The sequence below is a fragment of the Hyla sarda genome, chromosome 6, assembly GCF_029499605.1.
Source record: "Hyla sarda isolate aHylSar1 chromosome 6, aHylSar1.hap1, whole genome shotgun sequence".
Classification (NCBI taxonomy): domain Eukaryota; kingdom Metazoa; phylum Chordata; class Amphibia; order Anura; family Hylidae; genus Hyla; species Hyla sarda.
Window position 1 is genome coordinate 113,366,765 of NC_079194.1, and position 22,491 is coordinate 113,389,255.

Below are 22,491 nucleotides of genomic sequence, written 5' to 3' on the forward strand. Positions count from 1 at the left end.
CCCATTTCAGCCACTTGGTGGCACTGCAGGACCTGACAGTTTGCATGAGACTTTTCAATGTAGTTGGTTGATTGTCCCATCTATGGTACATCTTTATGGTTTGATACAAAAACAGACTTTATTTTGCACATGTATCTGCAATGAGATAACTGACAATAGACAACAACATCTCTCAGCATGCCCGGCCAGCCAACGGCTGTCCGGGCATGCTGGGAGCTGTTGTTTTGCAGCATTGAAAGGGCCACAATTTGAAGAACAATGACTGGAATGTAAACAGTTAATGCAACTTGGCATCAAAATAATGGCGCATACAATCACCCCTTTAGTTTTCAGACATATTTTATTGTATGTACAGGTGTAATTTGGCACTCAAAATGGCTGGCCTACCAAGCCTTGACACTAGATTACATAGAAATACGGCTCCTCTGCAGTGGTAGAGAGAGACATGCCCCCCCGCCCCGCTTGGGTGACTGTCTCACTTAGATTGTCACAGCTTTCACTCTACTCTCCACAGTACATTATCACATTCCAGACGTCAAGGGATTCGGCCTCAGCTGCCTTGAAATTCTTCTCTGACTTAGGGAGGTCTTGTATATGCAGCAATGACTAAACTTCAGATAAAAGATTGCTGGTGCAACAAAAGCCACAAGGTGTACAGATACACAGCCACAGGTAAAAATACCTATATACAGAGGCGGCCTCACACTACAAGGTAACTGTAAATACTGGATTTTCCACGAGCAAGGGTCGGCGTACTTGGCATTACTACAGGGGCCCTTTAATGCAGTCTACTCTCAAGGCAACGTGTTATAGAGCAGGAAGAGCTGTGTAGATTACATATATAGTTTAGTAAAAAAAGGTTCCAATATAACTTATATCTCTGTGCATAGTTATTCCTATACAGTGATGGACAGTCTTCCCTGTATAACAGTGTTTTCGGTTCTCCACCAAAGTTAATTTTTTATTTATTTATTTATCATAATGCAGTTTGGTTGCTAGAGATATGGGGGATTCATCATTTATGGTCTACTCTGTGCAGGTTTAGAACACAAATGTTGCAGTGATTTTGACGTGCGTGGGACAAATTAATCAAATGCCCCACGGGACCACATCACCTCAGCATGGGGCCAGTTTAGATGCTTTTGTAGGGCTGGTGGGAGTCTGAGTTTGTGTGTAAAAGAAGCGACAACTTTGTGCACTTGATAAATCACTAACCACTGCAAAAACTCTTCTAAAGCAGTCCACCATGTGGTTATGGTTCTACAAATTCTCTAAATAAAAGGTCCATGAAAAGTTGCACAGAAAGTGGCAGCAACACAATTTACGTGACAAATTTTGAAGAAAAAAAAAGAACCCAGGGTAAACAGCTTGATGAATTCTACCCATAATGCCTAACCACTGCAGTCTTCTATGTGGGTTATTAGGCAACAAGTCCCTAACAACTAAACTATCTTGGGCTCTTTAAGTCTTCAGTAAAAAAAAAAAAAAAAAAAAAGATAGTCTCAAAGAGGGTGGAGAGGGGTAAGAGAATGACTGGTGGTCCAGTTTATGTGGTTTATTTATCAAAATAGCTGGCAGCAGGGGCATTGCTATAGAGGTAGCAGTCACACCGGGCCCTGGTGCCTAAGGGGGCCCCAAAGTATGACGGCCCCATAAGAGACCAGTATTATATTTGACATATGGGGCCCTGTTGCAGATTTTTCAACGGGGCCCAAAAGCTCCAAGCTACGCCTCTGGCTGGCAGTAATTTTTTCCAGGAACTTTTAAAAATAAACTACAACTTTTTATGGCCCAGTTTTGCACCTGATATCCTAATAAGGACGTAGACTGTCAACTGGGTCATCACCACTCTGTTCTCAAGGATAAGAGCATTCAGTTTTATCTCCCATGTTGACAACTGAGCATTAGGGACCACTCTCTTGACAGTCTATGGACATTGTTGCAGTCTATGGATTGCCAAGGGTGCAGTCACCACTGCTCTCAATGGAGCATGAACCTTAGTGCTCTTCCCTTTATAACTGATGAGAATGTTGGTGACCTCTCGTTGATAGTTTACACCGTCAGAATACTGGGCCACAAAACTAACAGCAACAACTGGTTAAACAAAGGGGGCTAGAATTAAAATGTAAAAGTATCCAACTATGTGGAGCAGTGTCTCCAGTAATGATGCCTTACCTTTACTAAGTGGTCCTTTTTAATTGAAAGGCCTCTACATAAGAGGAAAGGGGCAGCCCTGTTTTTGTCTATAGTTAAATTTAATTGTAGTTGATCCTTCTGATCTGTCATAGATACATGTGACATTGGTGAACTCAGATCATAGCTCCTCTCTGGAATGTGAGGGAGAGAGATGAAAACCCCTTTGGCACTGCTCAGAGATTTCTGTTACTGTAAATCGGACACAAAATTCTATATGAAGGTTTATTGAGGGAAATGTCAGTCAGATTCTCAATAAAATAAATCTCTGAGCAGTGCAAAGGAGTTCAATCTCTTCATATAGCTCTTTAATTATGAAAAAAAAGTTGTTATTCTGACCCCTGTGTGTAACATGAAAAGTACCCAGCAGCACTTTCTGGTTTGGGGTGTACCGTTATGCATTCAATATAACACAGCATGTATTTACAATACGCGTATAGTTTGCTCAAATGTAGTGGTAGCCTCCTGTTCTTCCTAGTGTTTTTCAATACAGTTGTTTCCTAGGCTTTGAGATTTCCCTTTGTCTGATTGTCATGAAGTCCAAAAACAAACATTTTTCTCTTTTTTTGTTTGTTTTTGTTAGGTCTCTGCATTGCAAAATGACAGCGTAGGCCTCAAAATGGCTGTTATGGAAACATCTGGTTTAGCTCGTACCACATTGGTTAATGTACCATTTTTATATAGGTCCATACATTGTGTTTAAAACAATACTATTTTGTAGGGTTACGTCTGGCAAATGTTCTGCCTTTAAGTGCTTTAATAAGTCAATATCGTAGACTTAAGTCTTAGGCATTCATCTTCTAGTCCAGTGACATAAGTCACATTTAGCAATCCAAAATAAATACATAGAAAACGGTTCTGTAACAAAACAAAGATATGGCGATTCCTAAAACACAGATGCTCGGTGTGCTTATAACAAGTAACTGCTGTATATCATATCCTACTGATATTATAGAAATGTTCCACCTTGAAAAAACAAAAAAACAGGCACCTTTCCCTTTACAACAAGTCCATGGTTGAAACAATGTTTTAATCTCACAGTTCAATGGTCTCGCTGGCAATGCTGTGTGAATCTATGGTTTGACTTCTTTCGATCAGTCTCCTTCCAAAACTTTTTTCAGGCTCACTGCTCTTGGACATGATGCTAGGTTGGGAGCCTTGCTTTAAAAGTTGGGTGGTAGGAGCATCTTCAAGGGGAAGGCTTTCAACAGAAGATAGTCCATGACGCCAAGGATTCCAACTGATTTTGATTGATCCTTTTGAAACACTGTCCATGGAGCTGACCGACACCACTGCGTCAGTGGTAAGATCCCGTGGGAGCTCTTTACTTTGTTGAAGGCTTTCACTTGGAGTGTCAACCTCGGTTGTTGAGCTACACTTGGCCATGCTGTACATGTGGTCAGGGTTGCTGCATCTTCTCATTTTCAGGTCAGCTGAAATAAGAGGGTCTACTGTCTGGTTCAAAGCAGAGCTTTCTTTTAGGGAAGAACAAGAATCCTGTCTGGTCAGGTAACTAGGATACTGGAGACTAGAATCTAGAAATATGCTGTCTCTTACCAGATGTTCTCGGAACAATGCCTCGTCAATGCTTCTACTAAGATTAATAGGGGACGGTGGGCGAAACTCCAGATCTGTCAGCGAGAGCATTGACTCCTTCTCAAAACAAATACTCGTATAAGAGCGGCCCATGGTCACATTCTGAGATTTTGGCCCGAAAACAGAATCAGGTTTGGGTTTGAAGAGGGGGGATGAAGACTGACTGTTGTTCCCCATAGTAGCATTACTCTTTGCCTCATTGTTTTCCTTAAGAATTCTAAGTGGAACATTTTCGGCTTGGTTGCGGATGAGGGTTTTGCTGATGTTATTATTGACCATCCTGTCTTGAATGCTGTTTGTCCATTCATAGCAGTTGTTGGGATATTCTGGAGCATCATTTTTCTTGTAGGTGCAAAAGTAGCTGATGATTTTTGACCAGCAGGTATGATCATTACTACTGCACTGTAGGCAGAAGCTGTGGGATGCTACAAAGATCATGGAGAAGCAAAGAGCCAGTTCGAATATTCGAAACCAGAACTGCAGAAACCACCAGGACCAGGAAAATTCATTCTTCTTGCCAAGTAGTCCATATAGCCACAATATGGCATATACCTGTAAAGCACAGCACAGAAGTCCAAAAATACTGCCTACTAATAATACTCTGGATGATGTAAAGATGCACTTGATATTTCTTCCTTGGGATTGAACGACCACAATATCTTCACCAGTTGGTGATACTCGTTGTGTTTCATTGACGATCTCTTTACTGCTCTTTCTAAGTTGGTAATATGCTACGAAATTGCCAACCATTAAAAAAATACCCCAAGAAATTGAAAGAATCTGCAAGACCATATTTACAGAAGGATTCAGGAGATGGGTTAGGAGATCAGCACTTATGAGAACAATAAAATGAATGACTGCTATGACAGCAAGCAAAGCAAGACTCTGAAACTTTGGAGGTAGAACTTGAAGACGAGAAATTTTCAGGACTAGTAGAACCAAAGTAGCAAATGCTGTTAGCATAAGTGGAAAGGTAATGTTGTACAGTATAAGGGCAATAGGCTGCGTTATCTTCATCTTCGTCCCATAGGGATCAAGAAGAAAGAACACTCCCCGTAGGACTCCAATTACAAATAAAAGGGCATTGGCCAAAATAACATAAGGAAGATAGGATACTCGTAAAATGGGAGATCCAATAAGGTTGATAAGGGCAATCACAGATAATAACAAGAAGAGGGCACCAGTCCCATAAACGTGCATGTTCCATGCAAAGCTTAAGGTGCGTTGTAGGTCATCCCACTTCAGTAGTGTTTGATTGGCTCCAACATATTCACATGTGCCAGTATTTTTGGAGCACATTGGAGTATCCAAGGTTGGTTTCTTGGAAGGATTGTAAGTTGGGACATCTAAGAGCTGAGGACGATGAAGGGCTCTCTGTGTTGTGACTCTTATCTCTCCTCTGCGTCCATTCTTTCTGGTTTCATTTTGGGACACTTTTGATGTGGAAGTCTCTTCTGAACGTGAAATGTCCAGCAATGGGTCTGAAAAAGGTCAGTAAAAAGGTTAGTGTAAAATAACTAACAATAAAAGAAAACCACAAGTTTTTTCCATACATTAGTTTCTGGAGATTTTAATCTATGTAAGGTACCAAATGCATTTCCAACCTATAGGCAACCATAAATGCAGAGCTGTGTTGTTTTCTAATAATATTTGGTGCTGGTTAAAAATTAGCAAATTAATTTGGAATTAATTTGATTTGGTGATTTGATTCTAGGTTAAAATAGGAGTCTTGCCTCTGCTCTTGTACACGGAGCAGCGAGGCATATATTGTATACCTTGCAGGTCATCAAATTTGTCTAGAGGTAGGCAGTGATACATAGAGCACTGCAAGTTACAATCTCATTTACTTGGCCGGTTGCTCAGTACCTTGCCCAGCACATGTTCACTGAGCAGCTCCTCACTGCTCACTTTACTATAACAGAGACTCCTGTAAACCGGCCCAGACATAAGATAAGACATACCGCGCCACTGCTCACCAAAACCTGAATTGGCCATTGAAGTCATTCAATTCTGATTTGCAGCAAATCCTCCCGAAACATATTTCAGTAGGTTTGCTTATCACTAGTGCTAATTTCTAACTCTGTATCTAAATATCCTAGCCAAAACTGAATAGCTTATTGTCATCCAGCACCTTTGATTCATGTCCCACCCACTCCAGTAACGCTTATGCACGCTCAGCAGGACAGTATCCCACATGATCGGATACAGCAGTTTAGCAGCACATAATCCCAGGAGAATATTTTATAGTAAAATTTCATGATGAGGAATATAGCACATGGTAGGCTTAGATACACTCGATCTGCTGGTGTTTGCTGGAAATATTATAAACATTACTATAAGCCACAAGCAAAAAAAAATTTCAGGCAATTTGAGAGATTATAAAAATGGCCCTTAAACTCACCACCCTCATCTATAGACTGTATCCGGTGTTGTGAAGAAAGATGATACCCAGCACTCAGCAGTGATGCACAGTGAAGATTCATCATGCCATAGTGTAGTACAATGACGCGTTTCGGCATGGGAGCCTTCCTCAGCTGTCTACCTAGGCAGACAGCTGAGGAAGGCTCCCACACCGAAACGCGTTCTTGTACTACACTATGGCATAATAAATCTTCACTAAGCATCCCTGTTGAGTGCTGGGTATCATCTTTCTTCTACCTGTGGCTTTGCCCTACCTCGTGCACCACTGCAGTTCCATAGAAGTGCCGACATACCCCTGTATCCATTATTGCAGCTCAGCACCAGTAACTATGGCTGAGTTGTAATACCAGACACAGCCTTCAGGTTAGAGCAATGCTATTTCTAGAAAATAGAAGGCCCCTATTTCTAATCTCGGAATCCACTTTCTAAACTGTGTAAGTGTTCACGTCCCCATAAGAATAGTATTTCATAAACAATCATCATATAGCATTAGCACAGTCTTATATTCATATATTATATTGTGACTTTATGTTGGAAGGAAGAGCTTTTGATCTCTGTGATAAATAAAGAGAAATTGTATATTCCTACAAGCTATAATCAATCAGATGCCTTCTACTCCGACAGGACAGCTATAATGTACAGTGAAACGTCTGCATTCCTCAACCTTATAGTCATAGGCGTGCACCGAATACAATGAGCTACATTCATAGCACCATTCCTGGTATCAGTCTATGATATGCTATGGATATGATTCATCCACATGTGTAAGGGTGTCCTGCTTCATAGATAAGCCGTTTCTATGGGACTGTATACAACATCAGTTGTGTTAATCCAAAAATGTATAAACAATTTAAGTGTAAGAAACAGCTCTTGACAGCTTGATGGACGTTTGTGATGTGCTTTTCTTTAGTTAATGCTAGTATTTCTATTGCCCAAGGCCTTCATTGTAAATATTATGTTTCTTCAGTTCACCTATGTAACTGACATACTGGATATATGATCGTTGAGCATTACTTAAAGGGGTACTTCGCCCCTGGCATCTTATCCCCCATCCAAAGGATAGGGGATAAGATGTCAGATCGCCGCGGTCCCGCTGCTGGGGACCCCGGGGATCGCCACTGCAGTACCCCGCCATCATTACTGCACAGAGCGAGTTCACTTTGTGCGTAATGACGGGCGATACAGGGGCCGGAGCAGCGTGACGTCATGGCTCTGCCCCTCATGACAACCCTCACTTCCACCACGCCCCCTCCCATAGACTTGTATTGATGGGGCGGGCTGTGACATCACGAGGGGCGGAGCCATGATGTAACGATGCTCCGGCCCCTGTATTGCCCGTCATTACGTGAAGAGCGATCTCGCTTTGCACAGTAATGATGGCGGGGTGCTGCAGCGGCGATCCGCGGGGTCCCCAGCAGCGGGACCCCGGCGATCTGACATCTTATCCCCTATCCTTTGGATAGGGGATAAGATGTCTAGGGGCGGAGTACCCCTTTAACCCCTTAAGGACCGGGGTTTTTTCCATTTTTGCATTTTCGTTTTTTGCTCCTTGCCTTTAAAAAATCTTTCAAAAAAACTCTACTACTTTGTAATGACGTCAGTCATTGTGCCCAAAAATCTACGGTGAAACTGAAAAAAAAATCATTGTGAGACAAAATTGAAAAAACGGTACCATTTTTGCATTGATAGGACTTATTGCTCGCTTTTTATTCATTTTTTCATGATCTAAAAAGTGACCAAAAATGCACTATTTTGGACTTTGGAATTTTTTTGCGCGCACGCCATTGACCGTGCGGTTTAATTAACGATATATTTTTATAATTCGGACATTTCCGCACGCGGCGATACCATATATGTTTATTTTTATTTACACTGTGTTTTTTTTTTATGGGGAAAAGGGGGGTGATTCAAACTTTTAATAGGGAAGGGGTTAAATGGTATTTATTCACTTTTTTTTTGCAATGTTATAGCTCCCATAGGGACCTATAACACTGCACACACTGATCTTTCACATTGATCACTGGTTTCTCATAAGAAACCAGTGATCGATGATTCTGCCGCTTGACTGTTCATGCCTGGATCTCAGGCACTGAGCAGTCATTCGGCAATCGGACAGCGAGGAGGCAGGTAGGGACCCTCCCGCTGTCCTGTCAGCTGTTCGGGATGCCGCGATTTCGCCGCGGCTATCCCGAACAGCCCACTGAGCTAACCGGCACGGTTTCAGTTTCACTTTAGACGCGGCGTTCAACTTTAAACGCCGCGTCTAAAGGGTTAATAGCACAGGGCACTGCGATCAGTGCCGCGCGCTATTAGCCACGGGTCCCGGAAGTTGTTAGAGGCCGGGCCCGACCCGCTATGATGCGGGGCCACACCGTGGCCCCGCGTTATAGATCGGGAGCGGACACATGACGTTCCAGTACGTCATGTGTCCTTAAGGGGTTAAGGTTCATTGACCCAAATGCAAAATCTGTACAGGTGAAACTCAAAAAATTTGAATATGGGGGACAAGTCCATTGTATTTCATTAATGCAACTTAAATGGGTACTCCGGCGCTGACATCTTATCCCCTATCCAAAGGATAGGGGATAAGATGCCTGATCACGGGGGTCCCACCGCTGGGGACCCTGTGATCTTCCACGCCACACCCCGTTAGAATCTGCCCCCGGAGTGTGCTGGCTCCGGGTCTGATTACTGGCAATCACGGCTCTGCCCCGTATGACGTCACGCTCCGCCCCTTCAATGCAAGCCTATGGAGGGGGATTAGATGTTTTAGCGCCGGAGTTCCCCTTTAAAGGAAAGGAAGCATGAAATGCTCCAAAATCTCCTGGTAGACGGATGCGTTGACCCTGGACTTAATGAAGCACAGTGACCAACACCAGCAGATGACATGGCTCCCCAAATCATACTATATTGGGGATTTGGGGTTTTCATGAGCTGTAACCATAATCATCACAATTATGACAAATCACGGCTTGAACTATCTTGCTTTGCATGTAATGAGTCTCTCTCATATATTAGTTTCACCTTTTAAGTTGCATTACTGAAAGAAAGAAATTAACTTTGCACAATATTCAAATTTTTCTGTATGTACTTTAAAGGAGTTATTCAGTATAAAAAAACGTATGCCCTAGGGGATAAGTGTCAGATTGTGGGGGGTCTGACCGCTGGGATCCCGAAGATCTCCTGCCCTGGCTTTCTGCATGAATGAGGTGTGTCAACCACGGTACCAAGCTGTGGCCAACACGCTCCTCCATGCATCTTTATGGGAGAGCCAGAGATACAGTGTTCATGTATCTTTAGATTTCCCATAGAGATACATGGAGGGTGGGGTGTCAGCCACAGCTTCGTACCATGGTTGACACACCTCATTCATGCAGAGAACCGGGCGCTGGGTTCTGAAACTTATCCCCTATCCTGGGGATAGGGGATACATTTTTTATACTGGACTACTCCTTTAAGTTGTGCCTATGTAGGAGCATCAGGAGAGGTCAAATTTTTTGTTTCGTACTAAGGGACCCTTCTTCTTTATGCACAGTATTTCCACTGACTGAATTTCCAAGGGACTATAAAGTGTCCGCTTTAGTGTACAGACATGAAGGGGAATAACTACAGACTGAGCATTGTATTTACCTAAAAATTACTGTCTCTCTGTGCAAGCAAAGCCACATAAGACCTTTCCATGCACCTCCGTCCAGCAAAAGGCTGTAGGGCTTCATGTTCACAATCAATTAACATCATGGGTAATATTGTTTGCCCTGGACCCATTGTGGCATAGGTAACTGCTGCATCTCATCAATGGGCAGATCACAGGAAGTGGTGGGTATTATAATAGAAATCACAGAGCAAGTTACACAAGAGGCTGGGCACAGCCCAACACACACAGGGATGAGTTCATCAGTGTATTCAAGGGCATTCAAATACAATCTCCAGGTCACAGGAAAAGAAAACAGGATTTGATGGGGATTAAGTCGGGCTGGGTGGTATACAATAAGATCAGTGACGTTACTGTGGAGCGCTCAGAGATAGCTTCTTAGCTTCTGTAGTATCTGAAGATGGTTTTATTTAAGAGATTACTAAAGAAAATGTGTAATAATGATATAGATGACTTAAAAATGACTTATTAGGGCATGTGGACATCATTGGGCCATTAACCTGCCAATGCACCCCAAGAGTGCAAAGTCTATTAGCACCATATTGTGGTAAGGGTTGTATTTGCCATTACGGCACCTATAGGCCTGTGCCTAGGGCAGCAGTGTTAAGGGGGCAGCACTTAACACTGTGAATTTAAAAAATGATAAATACTTTTGATGTAGTTGCTGCCGCCATGCTTTGGCCTGGAGAATAAAAATATTTTTTCCCCTACAGGTGAATCCACATTGATTTCACCACATTCTGTGTACAGAGATCTATTGTGAATCTGCAACAAAATCCACATGTAACTCATGTGTTTTTATTGTGTATTTATTGTGTCTAGGGCAGCAAGGACTGTATATACATAAAAAAAAAAACGTATATATCTTAAAAAAAACATATGCGGTTGCAGTACGGTTTTTAAATCGGAGACAAAAACGTGGTCAACCACGGTTTTGACTCCGGTTTAAAAACCGTACTGCAACTGCATACGTTTTTTTTTAACTTGGACGTCAATGGGAAACGCACATGTATACAGTTCCATACAGGAAACTGTATACGGTTTTTATTTTCCACATGCGCATTTGCATCCTAAAGTCCCCACCCAACACCCCTCCCATTAAAAATAGACAAAATTATCAAAAACATGTTTTTTTTCCAAAATAAAATGGACGGAACTGTATGCACTTTTAAAAACAGTATACAGTTTAAAAACGCGCACGGTTAACTTTTTCCCATACTGTTCCATCCGTTTTTTTGCCATACGGTTTTCTTTAGAAAAACGGATTGAAAACAGTATGGCAAAAACGTGATGTCAACCCAGCCTTAGACAGTGCTCACCGAAATCAATAAGCTGTCCGTATAATCCACGTGTAAGAGACACTCTTTGTATACACTCTTTGCTCCGGCCTATACCAGAGGGTCCTGAACATGAATCTCTTTATATTAACTATAATGTATAACTTTAGGGTAGGGAATACTTTCCTTTGGTGAGCCTAATGTACTTCAGTTCTGCACTGGACTCCAATGGTGCATTACTGATGACAACAATACGGTTCACTACACAATGTACAACATTTCTTAGCAAAATGTGTCAAAAATTGAATACCTAGTGAGTTTTGAAATCGGTTGGCAGAAAGGTGTGACCATAAAGAAATCCCGTAATAATTTTCTCCAAAGAGTTCCTTTAGGGTACATTCACATGTACAGGATCCTAGATTTGATGCACATGATTTGATGATCAGGATTTTCTGCTGCAGATCTCAATGTAAACTAAATGACTGAGCACAGCTTCAAATCTGCAGTTACAAATACAGAGCATCAAATCTGTGCAGGATCCTGTATGTGTGAATAGACCCTTACGGGATTTTCCAATTACAATTTTTTTTTCAAGGGGACAGGGATTGAGAGTGAAATTTTAATAAATATCTTTATTTTTTTTAATCTATAGTCACCCCTTCTGTCACTTCTGGTCCAGTGCTTCCATTGCTCCGAGGTGCCCTGGTGCAGCTGCCATACACTCTACATCATGCAGATTGTCCTGTGCATCATTGGGGCACTATCACTGTGGGCTCTGTAGAAGTGCTGGACTAGGAGTGACTGACAGGTGCGTATAGGGTATTTCTTTTTTTTTTCCCCCTCCTAATCTCTGCCCCTTTCAATTTAATAAGACAACCCTTTTTATTATTCTCCTCAAGAAGTCAATGTTTCTTATTGTCCTTTACTATATAATTTTCTCCTTTTACTGAGACATAAGAAATGCCAATGTAGGGGTTGCAACTGACCTGAGGAATAAGGAGGACCAAAGGCCACAATGCCAGCTAAGAAGATGCCAATATCATAAGTAGCACATCATTGGTGGTCTGGTCTTTCCTTGCTGTGCATTATAGAAAGGTTTACTCTACTGTAGCCCACCCAAGTAAAAAAAAAAACAGTAAAAAAAAAAACAGTAAAAAAAAAAACTAGCTGCCTTGAAACTTGGTGGACTATGGGGGAGGGGGGCTGTTACAGATTTTTCAGGGAACCCAGGACACCTCTGTATATGACATACCGGTAGTCAAATCAAGCCTAACTTGTGTCTAACATGTAAATGGGTAAATGACTTTTAATCTCTGCTATTTGTTGCTATCTTCTTGGCTTGTACCTTGTGTTTGTACAGTTCAAATAAACTGTTAAGTAACCTTATGAAATTCCTCCTGATCCGACATATTTTCCCCAAGTCACTAGACTGAGCAAGGCAGTATTTGATGTTTTTTTTAACTTCTTTTTTGACTTGGGTGGGCTACAGCAGACTAAACCTTTCCATAATGCGTAGCAAGAAAAGACCAAAGTTATACTTTAGAGAAATCAATGTTCTTGATGAGGTGGTGGAAATGTTCTTGCAGATGCTTCAAGTTAAACTGTACTCGGCTTGGGGCAGACACAATGACTTGAGGTCCCTACAGAGGCAACGCATGATGCTTCAATCCAGAGACTAAATGAGTTTTGTGTTATGGAAGAAGTGAGTGATGTGGGTCACAGCCCACGGCCAATACACTCCATGCTCCTGGATCTCCGGGCTGCCCTGATGATATTTAAAGCAGTAAAGAGTCAGAAGGGAAGGGAATGAGCAAGAGTTTACTAGGGTCACAACTGGGGTCTTTATTGTCCTAAAATGAATGCGTTTCTCACCTCTTTTAGGATAAGCAAATATAAAAGTGGTAAAGTGACGAAAGCTGCTGGTGAAAAACAAAGAAATATTTTCTGTCTTCTGCAAACATAAAGCATGGTGGTGGAAATATTTACTAAATTCAATTAATTCAAAAAGTTTTATTTTAGACACTTTTATGTTATTTACATTTTGTTATGTTTCTTGTGCTAAAATAGCTATTTTTTTCCTCATCATTCTGCACTAGAACCCCATAATGAGAATGTAAAAATAAAATATTTATTTATAAAAAATGAAAAACATAAATTGAGCATGGACATAAGAATTCAAGCCCTTTGCCATGAGACTTGAAATTTTGCTCTGAGGGCCTTCCATTTTTATGGATCACCTTAGATGTTTTATCATCTTTATATGAGTTCCTTTTGCTAAATTCAAGTGATTTGACATGATATAGAAAGATACAGCCCTCTCTATATCTCACAACTTACAATGCATATCAGAGCAAAAACAAAGTCATGGGGTTGAAAGAACTGCCTGTAGAGCTCAGAGACAGGATTGTGTAGAGACACAGATCAGGATAAAGGTACAAAAATTATTCTGCTGCAGCGGATGTTCCCAAAGACACAGTTTGTTTGTTTTCTCCAAATGCCAATCATATTTACAGGTATGGTTCCCTACACCTGTAACCCTACAGCAAAGCAGCACTCCCCTTCTCTATCTAAACTATATAAAAGGGTGATATGTCTATGGTCTATACACTCCAGATGAGGAGTTAGTCAGCTCTCCGTGACTGATATATATCCCCCACAGATGCTGGTCCTTTGTCTTTCCCTAAATGGTAAAAAATTCTTAAAGGGGTACTCCGGTGGAAAACAATTTATTTTAAATCAACTGGTGCCAAAGTTATACAGAGTTGTAAATTACTTCTCTTAATCCTTTCAGTACTTATCAGCTGCTGTATACTACAGAGAAAGTTTTTTTCTTTTTGAATTTCTTTTCTGTCTGACAACAGTGCTCTCTGCTGACACCTCTGTCCATGTCAGGAACAGTCCAGAGTAGGAGCAAATCCTCATAGCAAACCTATCCTGCTCCGGACAGTTCCTGACATGGACAGGGGTGTCAGCAGAGAGCACTGTGGACAGACAGAAAAGAAATAAAAAAAAGAAAAGAACTTTCTCTGTAGTAAACAGCAGCTGACAAGTACTGGAAGGGTTAAGATTTTTTAAGAGAAGTAATTTACAAATATGTTTAACTTTTGGCACCAATTGATTTAAAATAGTTTCCTTTAATGGAAAAAGTTTGGAACAATTAGGACTTCCCCTAGAACTAATCGTTCCACCAAACTCAGAGAAGAAGGGCCTCGGTAAAAGAGATGACTAAGAACCCAATGGCGCAACCATCACTGCAGCACTTCACAATGTGAGCCTTATAGCAGAGTGGCCAGAAAGAAGCCTCTTTTCAGTAAAATACATGTGAAAGTCGGTCTGGAAATTGCAAATAAGCAGCTAAAGGACTCTCACACTGTAAGATACCAGATTCTCTGCTGTGATAAAAAAAATTATTGAAGTTTTTGCAGATTCATGCTGTGGGGGTGTTTTTCAGCAGCTTGGACAGGAAGACTTGAATGAGGCAAAGCACAGAGATATTCTTAAAGGGGTACTCCGCCCCTAGACATCTCGAGTCGAGTGCAGCGCCGGAGGCTCTTGATGTCACGGTCACACCCTGCTCGTGACGCCATGGCCACGCCCCCTCAATGCAAGTCTATGGCAGCTTCTAGTGGCAGCTTTTTTAAACACAAATAAAACATAGAAAACTTCATTTTTTTAAACAAAGTACATTAGAAAGATTTTTCATTTACCATAAGGAGTGCAATAGCAAAAATTAGTTTTTATGAGAGTGCCCATTTAAAGTTATTGGACTTGACTGCACACAAAAGAGTAGTGATGGTTTTGTCCAATATTTTGAATCTGCGACAGAGGCCACCAATGGAGCCTCTGACACAGACGTGAACCAATCCTTATGTGTATGAGGGACTCAAGACACATCTTTTTTAAACAGACCTATCGCATTTCCAAATTATTTTCTTTAATCCTTACTTTTCAACATTACTCCCCTAAACCTGATCCCTTAATTTAGCTGTTCTCGCACACTCCTTGTGCCCTAATGCACTTTATACACAGATACCAGCTGGTGACTGGTTCACGCAGCTTTATGTGTACTACTGAACCAAGCTACAAATCAAGCCTTTTCCCTTTTTTGTCCGTTTTATTTCTTAATAGATTGTAACTTTTAATGTCACCATTTTGTATATACATGTATGCTCTTCAGTACTGAAAAATATTTGGTGCTTTATAGTTAAAGATGCGGAATTGGTGTGGAATATGCATGCGGAAATTCAGAAGTGTGAATGGGAGTGCGGAATCCCATAGAAGTCAATTGGGCTTTAAAGGGGTACTTCACTGGCCAGCGTTAGGAACATCTAGTTCTGTACGCTGTGCGCGCACTACGGGGGTAGGCCATGCCCCCTCATACTGTCAGGCCCCCTGCCATAGACTTGCATTGAGGGGGTGTGGCTGTGATTTCACGAGCCTCCGGCGTTGCACCCGACGCTCTAAAGGAATGCCAGGTGCAGAAGGAAGATCGCTGGGGTCCCCAGCAGCGGGACCCCCGCGATCAGACATCTTATCCCCTATCCTTTGGATGGGGATAAGATGTCTAGTGGCGGAGTACCCCTTTAATGACAAACTGATCCAGAGTGCTTTGGACCTCAAACTGGCCTGAAGATTCACCTTAAAACAAAAGAATGACGTTACTATATTCCACGTACTATATTCCACTTCTACAGTGCTACTGAACAATTATCTATGGTTGACTCTAAATGCAGAGTACATTTTATAATAAAAAATACTTTCACAAGGGAAAACTATAAAATATAGCCTTATGTTTCCAATAAAGCTAAAATCCAGACTCAAGAAGTCAACTTTCCATTGCAACTGTTTCCAATCAGCCTGTTTTATTAAAGTAACAAAATGTGACATTAATCAATATTCTAGGCCAGAGTGGGGTTGCAACACATTTGCAGCTGGTGATTTTCTCATTGGCATGACGAGAGTCTCAGTCGAGCTGGACGGGTTACAGAATACCTTGGCTGAAAATACCCTGCCGCACCGCCAGCTAGTTATGCAATTGTTATTAAAGGACATCGTAGAGCCGCACACTGAATTCATTGAAGGAATTGCAGCAATGACCTGAAACCTGTGGTCATTCTGCTTTTGGGAAACTATAACTTCGGACTGTTGGGAGTTGTAGTTTGCCCAGAAGCTTCAGAGTCAGTGGTTTCAAACGACTGTTTTACAGAACTAGTTTAGCTGCTTTTTGGAGAGGTGTTCTGCTCAGACTTCACATATCAGTGGTTCCCAATAAGGCTTAGTTTCCACTTGGTTCTTTTTCTGACAGTTTTTGGAAAACTGTCACTGCAGTTTTTGAGCCAAAGCCAGAAGTGTATTTCAAAGGAATAGGAAATATAAAGGAAGGATATATACGTCTCCTCCCATATGGATCCACTTCTGACTTTGGCCCAAAAACTGCCAGAAAAAAAATAAACAAGTGGAAACTTAGCCTAAGAAGATCACCTCTCTGATAATAAAAAGTTCTAATATTTGTCTTCTTTCTTTCAGGTTAGATAGCACTGATCTTTATATGACCTATAGAAGAGTTCCCCATAATCCACCATACGTGATTGGTACTATTGTAGAGTCTTTAGTGAAGGAATTCCCTAAAAGGTAAAAGGCAGTTCTTAAAATCTGCTTAGTTTTCCCCGTTCTTATTCTAAATTTCTGTAAATATATAAATAGAACTGAAAATAATAGACAGACAGTGGTCCCTGTGAAAAATGGCCTTTGTATTCCCAGCCTTTCACTTGAACCAACCTGGCAATGAACGCATGCAATAGCTTTGTTAAACAAGAGCCAACTTTTCTGATTGGCGCTCGTGTTGGGCAGCAGTTTGCCTATAATTGGAAATCAAAAGGTCGGGAAGAAGAGAAAGCATGAGCTCAGCCGAGCTCGTGGAATGACGGTCCCGTTTCGCGGGTTCTCCTCTTGGTCACGCCCCTGGGGCGTGACCAAGCGGAGAACCCACGAAACAGGACCGCCGTTCCACAAGCTCGGCTGAGCTCATGCTTTCTCTTCTTCCTGACCCGAGCCTTTGATTTCCATGTACTGCTTGGAATAAACCTACACCTTCTTTGGCATGAAACCGGGTGAGTGCGTTTTTTGTACCCTCTTCAAATGTCATATTGGCTGTATCATTTTTTCATATGAACGCACCCCCGACATAGCCACATCACCCGTCCATACGCATCCATCAGTTTCAACCTCAGCATCATGGGAGCATTTCCTTCACCACAGTGCTGGCTCCTTTTCCTTTATGTGTCCATAGTTTGCCTATGATACCACCCTAAGGATAAGTCAATTGCTCTCTTTAAAAGAGCATTACAGTCTGAAGGACCTGCTCTGTATAGATATGATATGTTCATAGAAAGCATTGTATGTATCCTGCTTCTGTTCAGAGTATCTGTCCTTCTTTATCTATGTATCTGAGGAAAGGAACTTAGGGGTTATTATTTCAGTAAGCAGACAATGTCATAGAGCAGAGAGAAATGCTAGCAGAATGCTTGGATGTATAGGGAAAGGTATTAGCCAGAGAGACTGAAGTGCTCATGGATGTATAGGGAGAGGTATTATCAGTAGAGAGGGAAGTGATCATGCCACTGTACAGAACACTGGTGAGACCTCACTTGGAGTATTGTGCACAGTACTGGAGGCAGTATCTCCAGAAGGATATAGATACTATAGAGAGAGTTCAGAGAAGATACTAAACTAGTACATGGATTGCAGGATAAAACTTACCAGGAAAGGTTAAAGAACCTTAACATGTATAGAAGAAAGAAGAGACAGAGGGAATATGATAGAGACTTTTATATACATAAAGGGAATCAACATGGTAAAGGAGGAGATTATATTTGAAAGAAGAAAAACTACCACAGGAGGACATAGTTTTATATTAGAGGGGTGAAGGTTTATGCAGTAATATCAGGAAGTATTACTTTACTGAGAGAGTAGTGGATGCATGGAATAGCCTTCCTGCAGAAGTGGTAGCTGCAAATACAGTGAAGGAGTTTAAGCATGCATGGGATAGGAATAAGGCTATCCTTCATATAAGATAGAGATAGGTATAAGGCTATCCTTCATATAAGATACAGATAGGTATAAGGCTATCCTTCATATAAGATAGAGATAGGTATAAGGCTATCCTACATATAAGATAGAGATAGGTATAAGGCTATCCTTCATATACGATAGAGATAGGTATAAGCTATCCTTCATATAAGATAGAGATAGGTATAAGGCTATCCTTCATATAAGATAGAGATAGGTATAAGGCTATCCTTCATATATGATAGAGATAGGTATAAGGCTATCCTCCATATAAGATAGAGATAGGTATAAGGCTATCCTTCATATAAGATAGAGATAGGTATAAGGCTATCCTTCATATAAGATAGAGATAGGTATAAGGCTATCCTTCATATAAGATAGAGATAGGTATAAGGCTATCCTTCATATAAGATAGAGATAGGTATAAGGCTATCCTTCATATAAGATAGAGATAGGTATAAGGCTATCCTTCATATAAGATAGAGATAGGTATAAGGCTATCCTTCATATAAGATAGAGATAGGTATAAGGCTTTTCTTCATATAAGATAGAGATAGGTATAAGGCTATCCTTCTTATAATGTAGGGACAAAGACGATTCATAATTATTCAGAATATTGGGCAGACTAGATGGGCAAAATGGCTCTTATCTGCCGACACATTCTGTTTCCATGCTTCTGTTTCCACTGGTTTGCAGGCAGTCTTGTATGGTCTGTTGATAATGCATTTCCATATTCAGTATCCTGAGTTGCCTTCCAACGAACAACCCACAGGGCTCCTTGCTGCCTTCTACATTCCAAGCCTTCAGCCGCTGATTGTCAATTCCTGCTTTGTTGTTTTGACTGTACAACATGTACGCAGCTATGGGGGCCCTGAGCAAGTTGGAACAAACACATTGTGACAAAAAAACAACAAGGGATGAATGAATTATTGCCTGAGTAAACATAACCCTGAAAGCTACTATGTGCTCTTCAACCTCTCCGCAGATAATACAGGAGAACAAACATCAAATCAATGAGTTGATGGGGGGAATTTTGATTCCATGAAGTTAAATGAATGAGAAGATGTTTGGCCTATAGACACAGGCCCCTACCAAAAGAGACATAAGGGGGTTATGAAGGATTAGAAAAAGAGGGTTGTCCCTAGGTTGTGTGTGGTATTAGAACCTGACTCTGCTCACTTCAAAGGAACCGGGCTGCAATACCACACAGAAACTGAGGACAAGAGTGGCACTGTTTTTAGAATGATTCAGACAAAACGAAATACGAAAATCAACTATAAGAGAACTTCAAACAGTGAACCTTGACCCTTCAAGCACCCAGTTCTGTTGCCTGTTTTTCCATTTCTGGTCATCTTCATGGATGCTAAAAAATACAGGTTTTAGTAAATGTCTATAAAAGGGGTATTTTTAAAATTTTTTTTTTTTAATCGACTGGTGCCAGAAAAGTCAAACGGATTTGTAAATTACTTCTATTAAAAAATCTTAATCCTTCCAGTTCTTATTAGCTGCTGAATACTACAGAGGAAATTCTCTTCTTTTTGGAACACAGTGCTCTCTGCTGAATCACGAGCACAGTGCTCTCTGCTGACATCTCTGTCCATTTTAGGAACTATCCAGAGCAGCATATGTTTGCTATGGGGATTTTCTTCTACTCTGGACAGTCCTTAAAATGGAGAGAGATGTCAGCAGAGAGCACTGTGCTCATGATGTCAGCAGAGAGCTCTGTGTTCCAAAAAGAAAAGAATTTCCTCTGTAGTATTCAGCAGCTAATAAGTACTGGAAGGATTAAGATTTTTTTAATAGAAGTAATTTACAAATCTGTTTGACTTTCTGGCACCAGTTGATTTAAAAAAAAAAAGTTTTCCACCGGAGTACCCCTTTAAGGGCTGCAGCACTTTTTAAACTAGTGAAATCTCCTCTGCAATTTCCATGACAGTTGAGAAAAGCACTTAAAGGGGTACTCTACTACCTTAAAACTCCATGCATCTCTGTGCATGGAGCGGCGTATTTGCACACAATCCATGTACTGTCTAGAGCAATGTTTCCCAACCAGTGTGCCTCCAGCTGTTGCAAAACTACAACTCCCAGCATGCCCGGACAGGCTTTGGCTGTCCGGGCATGCTGGAAGTTGTAGTTTTGCAACAGCTGGAGGCACACTGGCTGGGAAACACTGGTCTAGAGGAAGTGCCGTAAATACCCAGGTACATAATTGTGTCTTGTCATAATGATGACTAGTAATTCTCTGTGTACGCTACCTATATCACTCCTCTCTGCATAACATGTGCAGCAGTAAACAGAGAGAGCAGCCGATACTGGTTGGTGAGGTGCACTGAGGGCAAAGTTCCACATAAGATGTGAGGGAAAGCGTCATGCTTACCCTTGGGAACGCCCCCTCCTCCTCAATAAACTGCCAGGACAGTGGACAGGATAAGGGTTTGGGCAAGAAAAACTATTAGAACAATGGAAGGATCAGAAACATGAAACGAGGAAGGTACACTTTTTGACAAGTACGCCTTAAAGGGGTATTCCAGGAAAAAACTTTTTTTTATATATCAACTGGCTCCAGAAAGTTAAACAGATTTGTAAATTACGTCTATTAAAAAATCTTAATCCTTTCAGTACTTATGAGCTTCTGAAGTTAAGGTTGTTCTTTTCTGTCTAAGTGCTCTCTGATGACACCTATGTCGGGAAACGCCCAGTTTAGAAGAGGTTTGCTATGGGGATTTGCTTCTACACTGGGCGTTTCCCGAGACACGTGTCATCAGAGAGGACTTAGACACAAAAGAACAACCTTAACTTCATCAGCTCATAAGCACTGAAAGGATTAAGATTTTTTTAATAGAAGCAATTTACAAATCTGTTTAACTTTCTGGAGCCAGTTGATATATATAAAAAAAAGTTTTTTTCCTGGAATACCCCTTTAACTCTAAATTAGGGATTTGGATCAGGAATCAGGAAAAACCCAGCTCCAACCACTATAAAGATGTATTAGGAAAAAATTAAAACAGAAGATTGAACTTACTGGTATAACTATAATCTGATACCTTTAAATTACTGAATTTTTCCCAGCATACATCTGTGCTGTTTTGTTAACGTTCATGTTGCTGACATCTGCAGTGAAGCACACTGTACACGGCTCAGTAATCAATGTTCTAATAGGCTCAGACCAGGCCCTTTAAATAGTAAACCTGAGCCATTAATGAATTCAGCAGAACCCTGTCCGACCTGATTGGTCCTATAATTCATAACACAAATGTGACTCTGTTTTTCTCTGCTCGGTTTATAAAGCTGTTTTCCATTTAAATACATGACATAATCAGGTTCCTGCGATGGCAATCACTTAAAAAAATCTTCATATAAACATATGGAGATGGCGAAGACCACGAGTGACTTATAGAGAAAGCAGACATTATTTATTAAACTGGGAAAATAGATATTCATCCACGTAAAACTGATATAGTGAAACTAACTCCTTATAAGGGCCCCAACATATGGTCATATTAAAACTATGTGGACATATGATATTGCACCCACTTAACCAAGGGTGCTCTCAAAAAAATAATAACATCATCTTAATAATTTTGTGGGATTTATAAAGAATTGGAGAAAAGAATATTGTGGCATGTTCCCATAAATAAAGCATTTCTTCTAAAAAGACTATGGTACCACAGAGCTGCTAGAAATACATGTGCTACACTTTGTCATGGTATAATAGTATAGAGTACGTGCTGTGATTGGCCAGGCACATGGGGTAAAGGAAGAAACTGTGTGTGCAGCTGAACTACCCTGGTCCTACCCCCTAAAATGAAGAGAAAAAGAAATAGCTATGGACCATGGAAGGGGCTCTCAGGGGCCCTGGTCTATATTTGTAACCTGTTTTATTTTATCAATATCTTTTTATGGGTGAGGTCTGCAGGACCCCAACTGGACACAGTATTCGAGATGTGGTTTCACTAGAGATCTATACAGTGGGGCTTCACAATCTCCCTCTTTCTACTGGTTATACCTCCAGTCAGGGCTCAAGTCCTGCAGGAACTCATGGGAACAGAGTTCCTTCACTTTTTCTACAGCAGGAACGCAGTTCCCATTAGTAGAAGTCATGGAGGACACGCCCTTAAAGGGGTACTCCGCTCCTAGACATCTTATCCCCTATTCATAGTATAGGGGATAAGATGTCTGATCGCGGGGGTCCCACTGCTGGTGATACGGGTCCCACTGCTGGTGCCAGATGACTGGTGATACGGGGCAGAGGCTCGTGACGTCCCAGTAATGCCCCCTCAATAC

General features: G+C 41.2%; 1 protein-coding gene across 4 annotated transcripts in view; it reads right to left on the reverse strand.

Annotated features, from left to right (window-relative positions):
- Nucleotides 1-321: 321 nt before the first annotated feature.
- The window catches only part of PRRT3 (proline rich transmembrane protein 3), a 100,324-nt gene continuing 78,154 nt past the window's right edge, over nucleotides 322-22,491 (reverse strand). For all 4 annotated transcript variants that reach the window (XM_056524732.1, XM_056524734.1, XM_056524733.1 and 1 more), the window contains exon 4: nucleotides 322-5,270. In XM_056524732.1, the coding sequence (XP_056380707.1) occupies nucleotides 3,229-5,270 (2,042 nt within the window). In that variant the 3' untranslated portion in view covers nucleotides 322-3,228. The remainder of the gene's footprint in view (nucleotides 5,271-22,491) is intronic.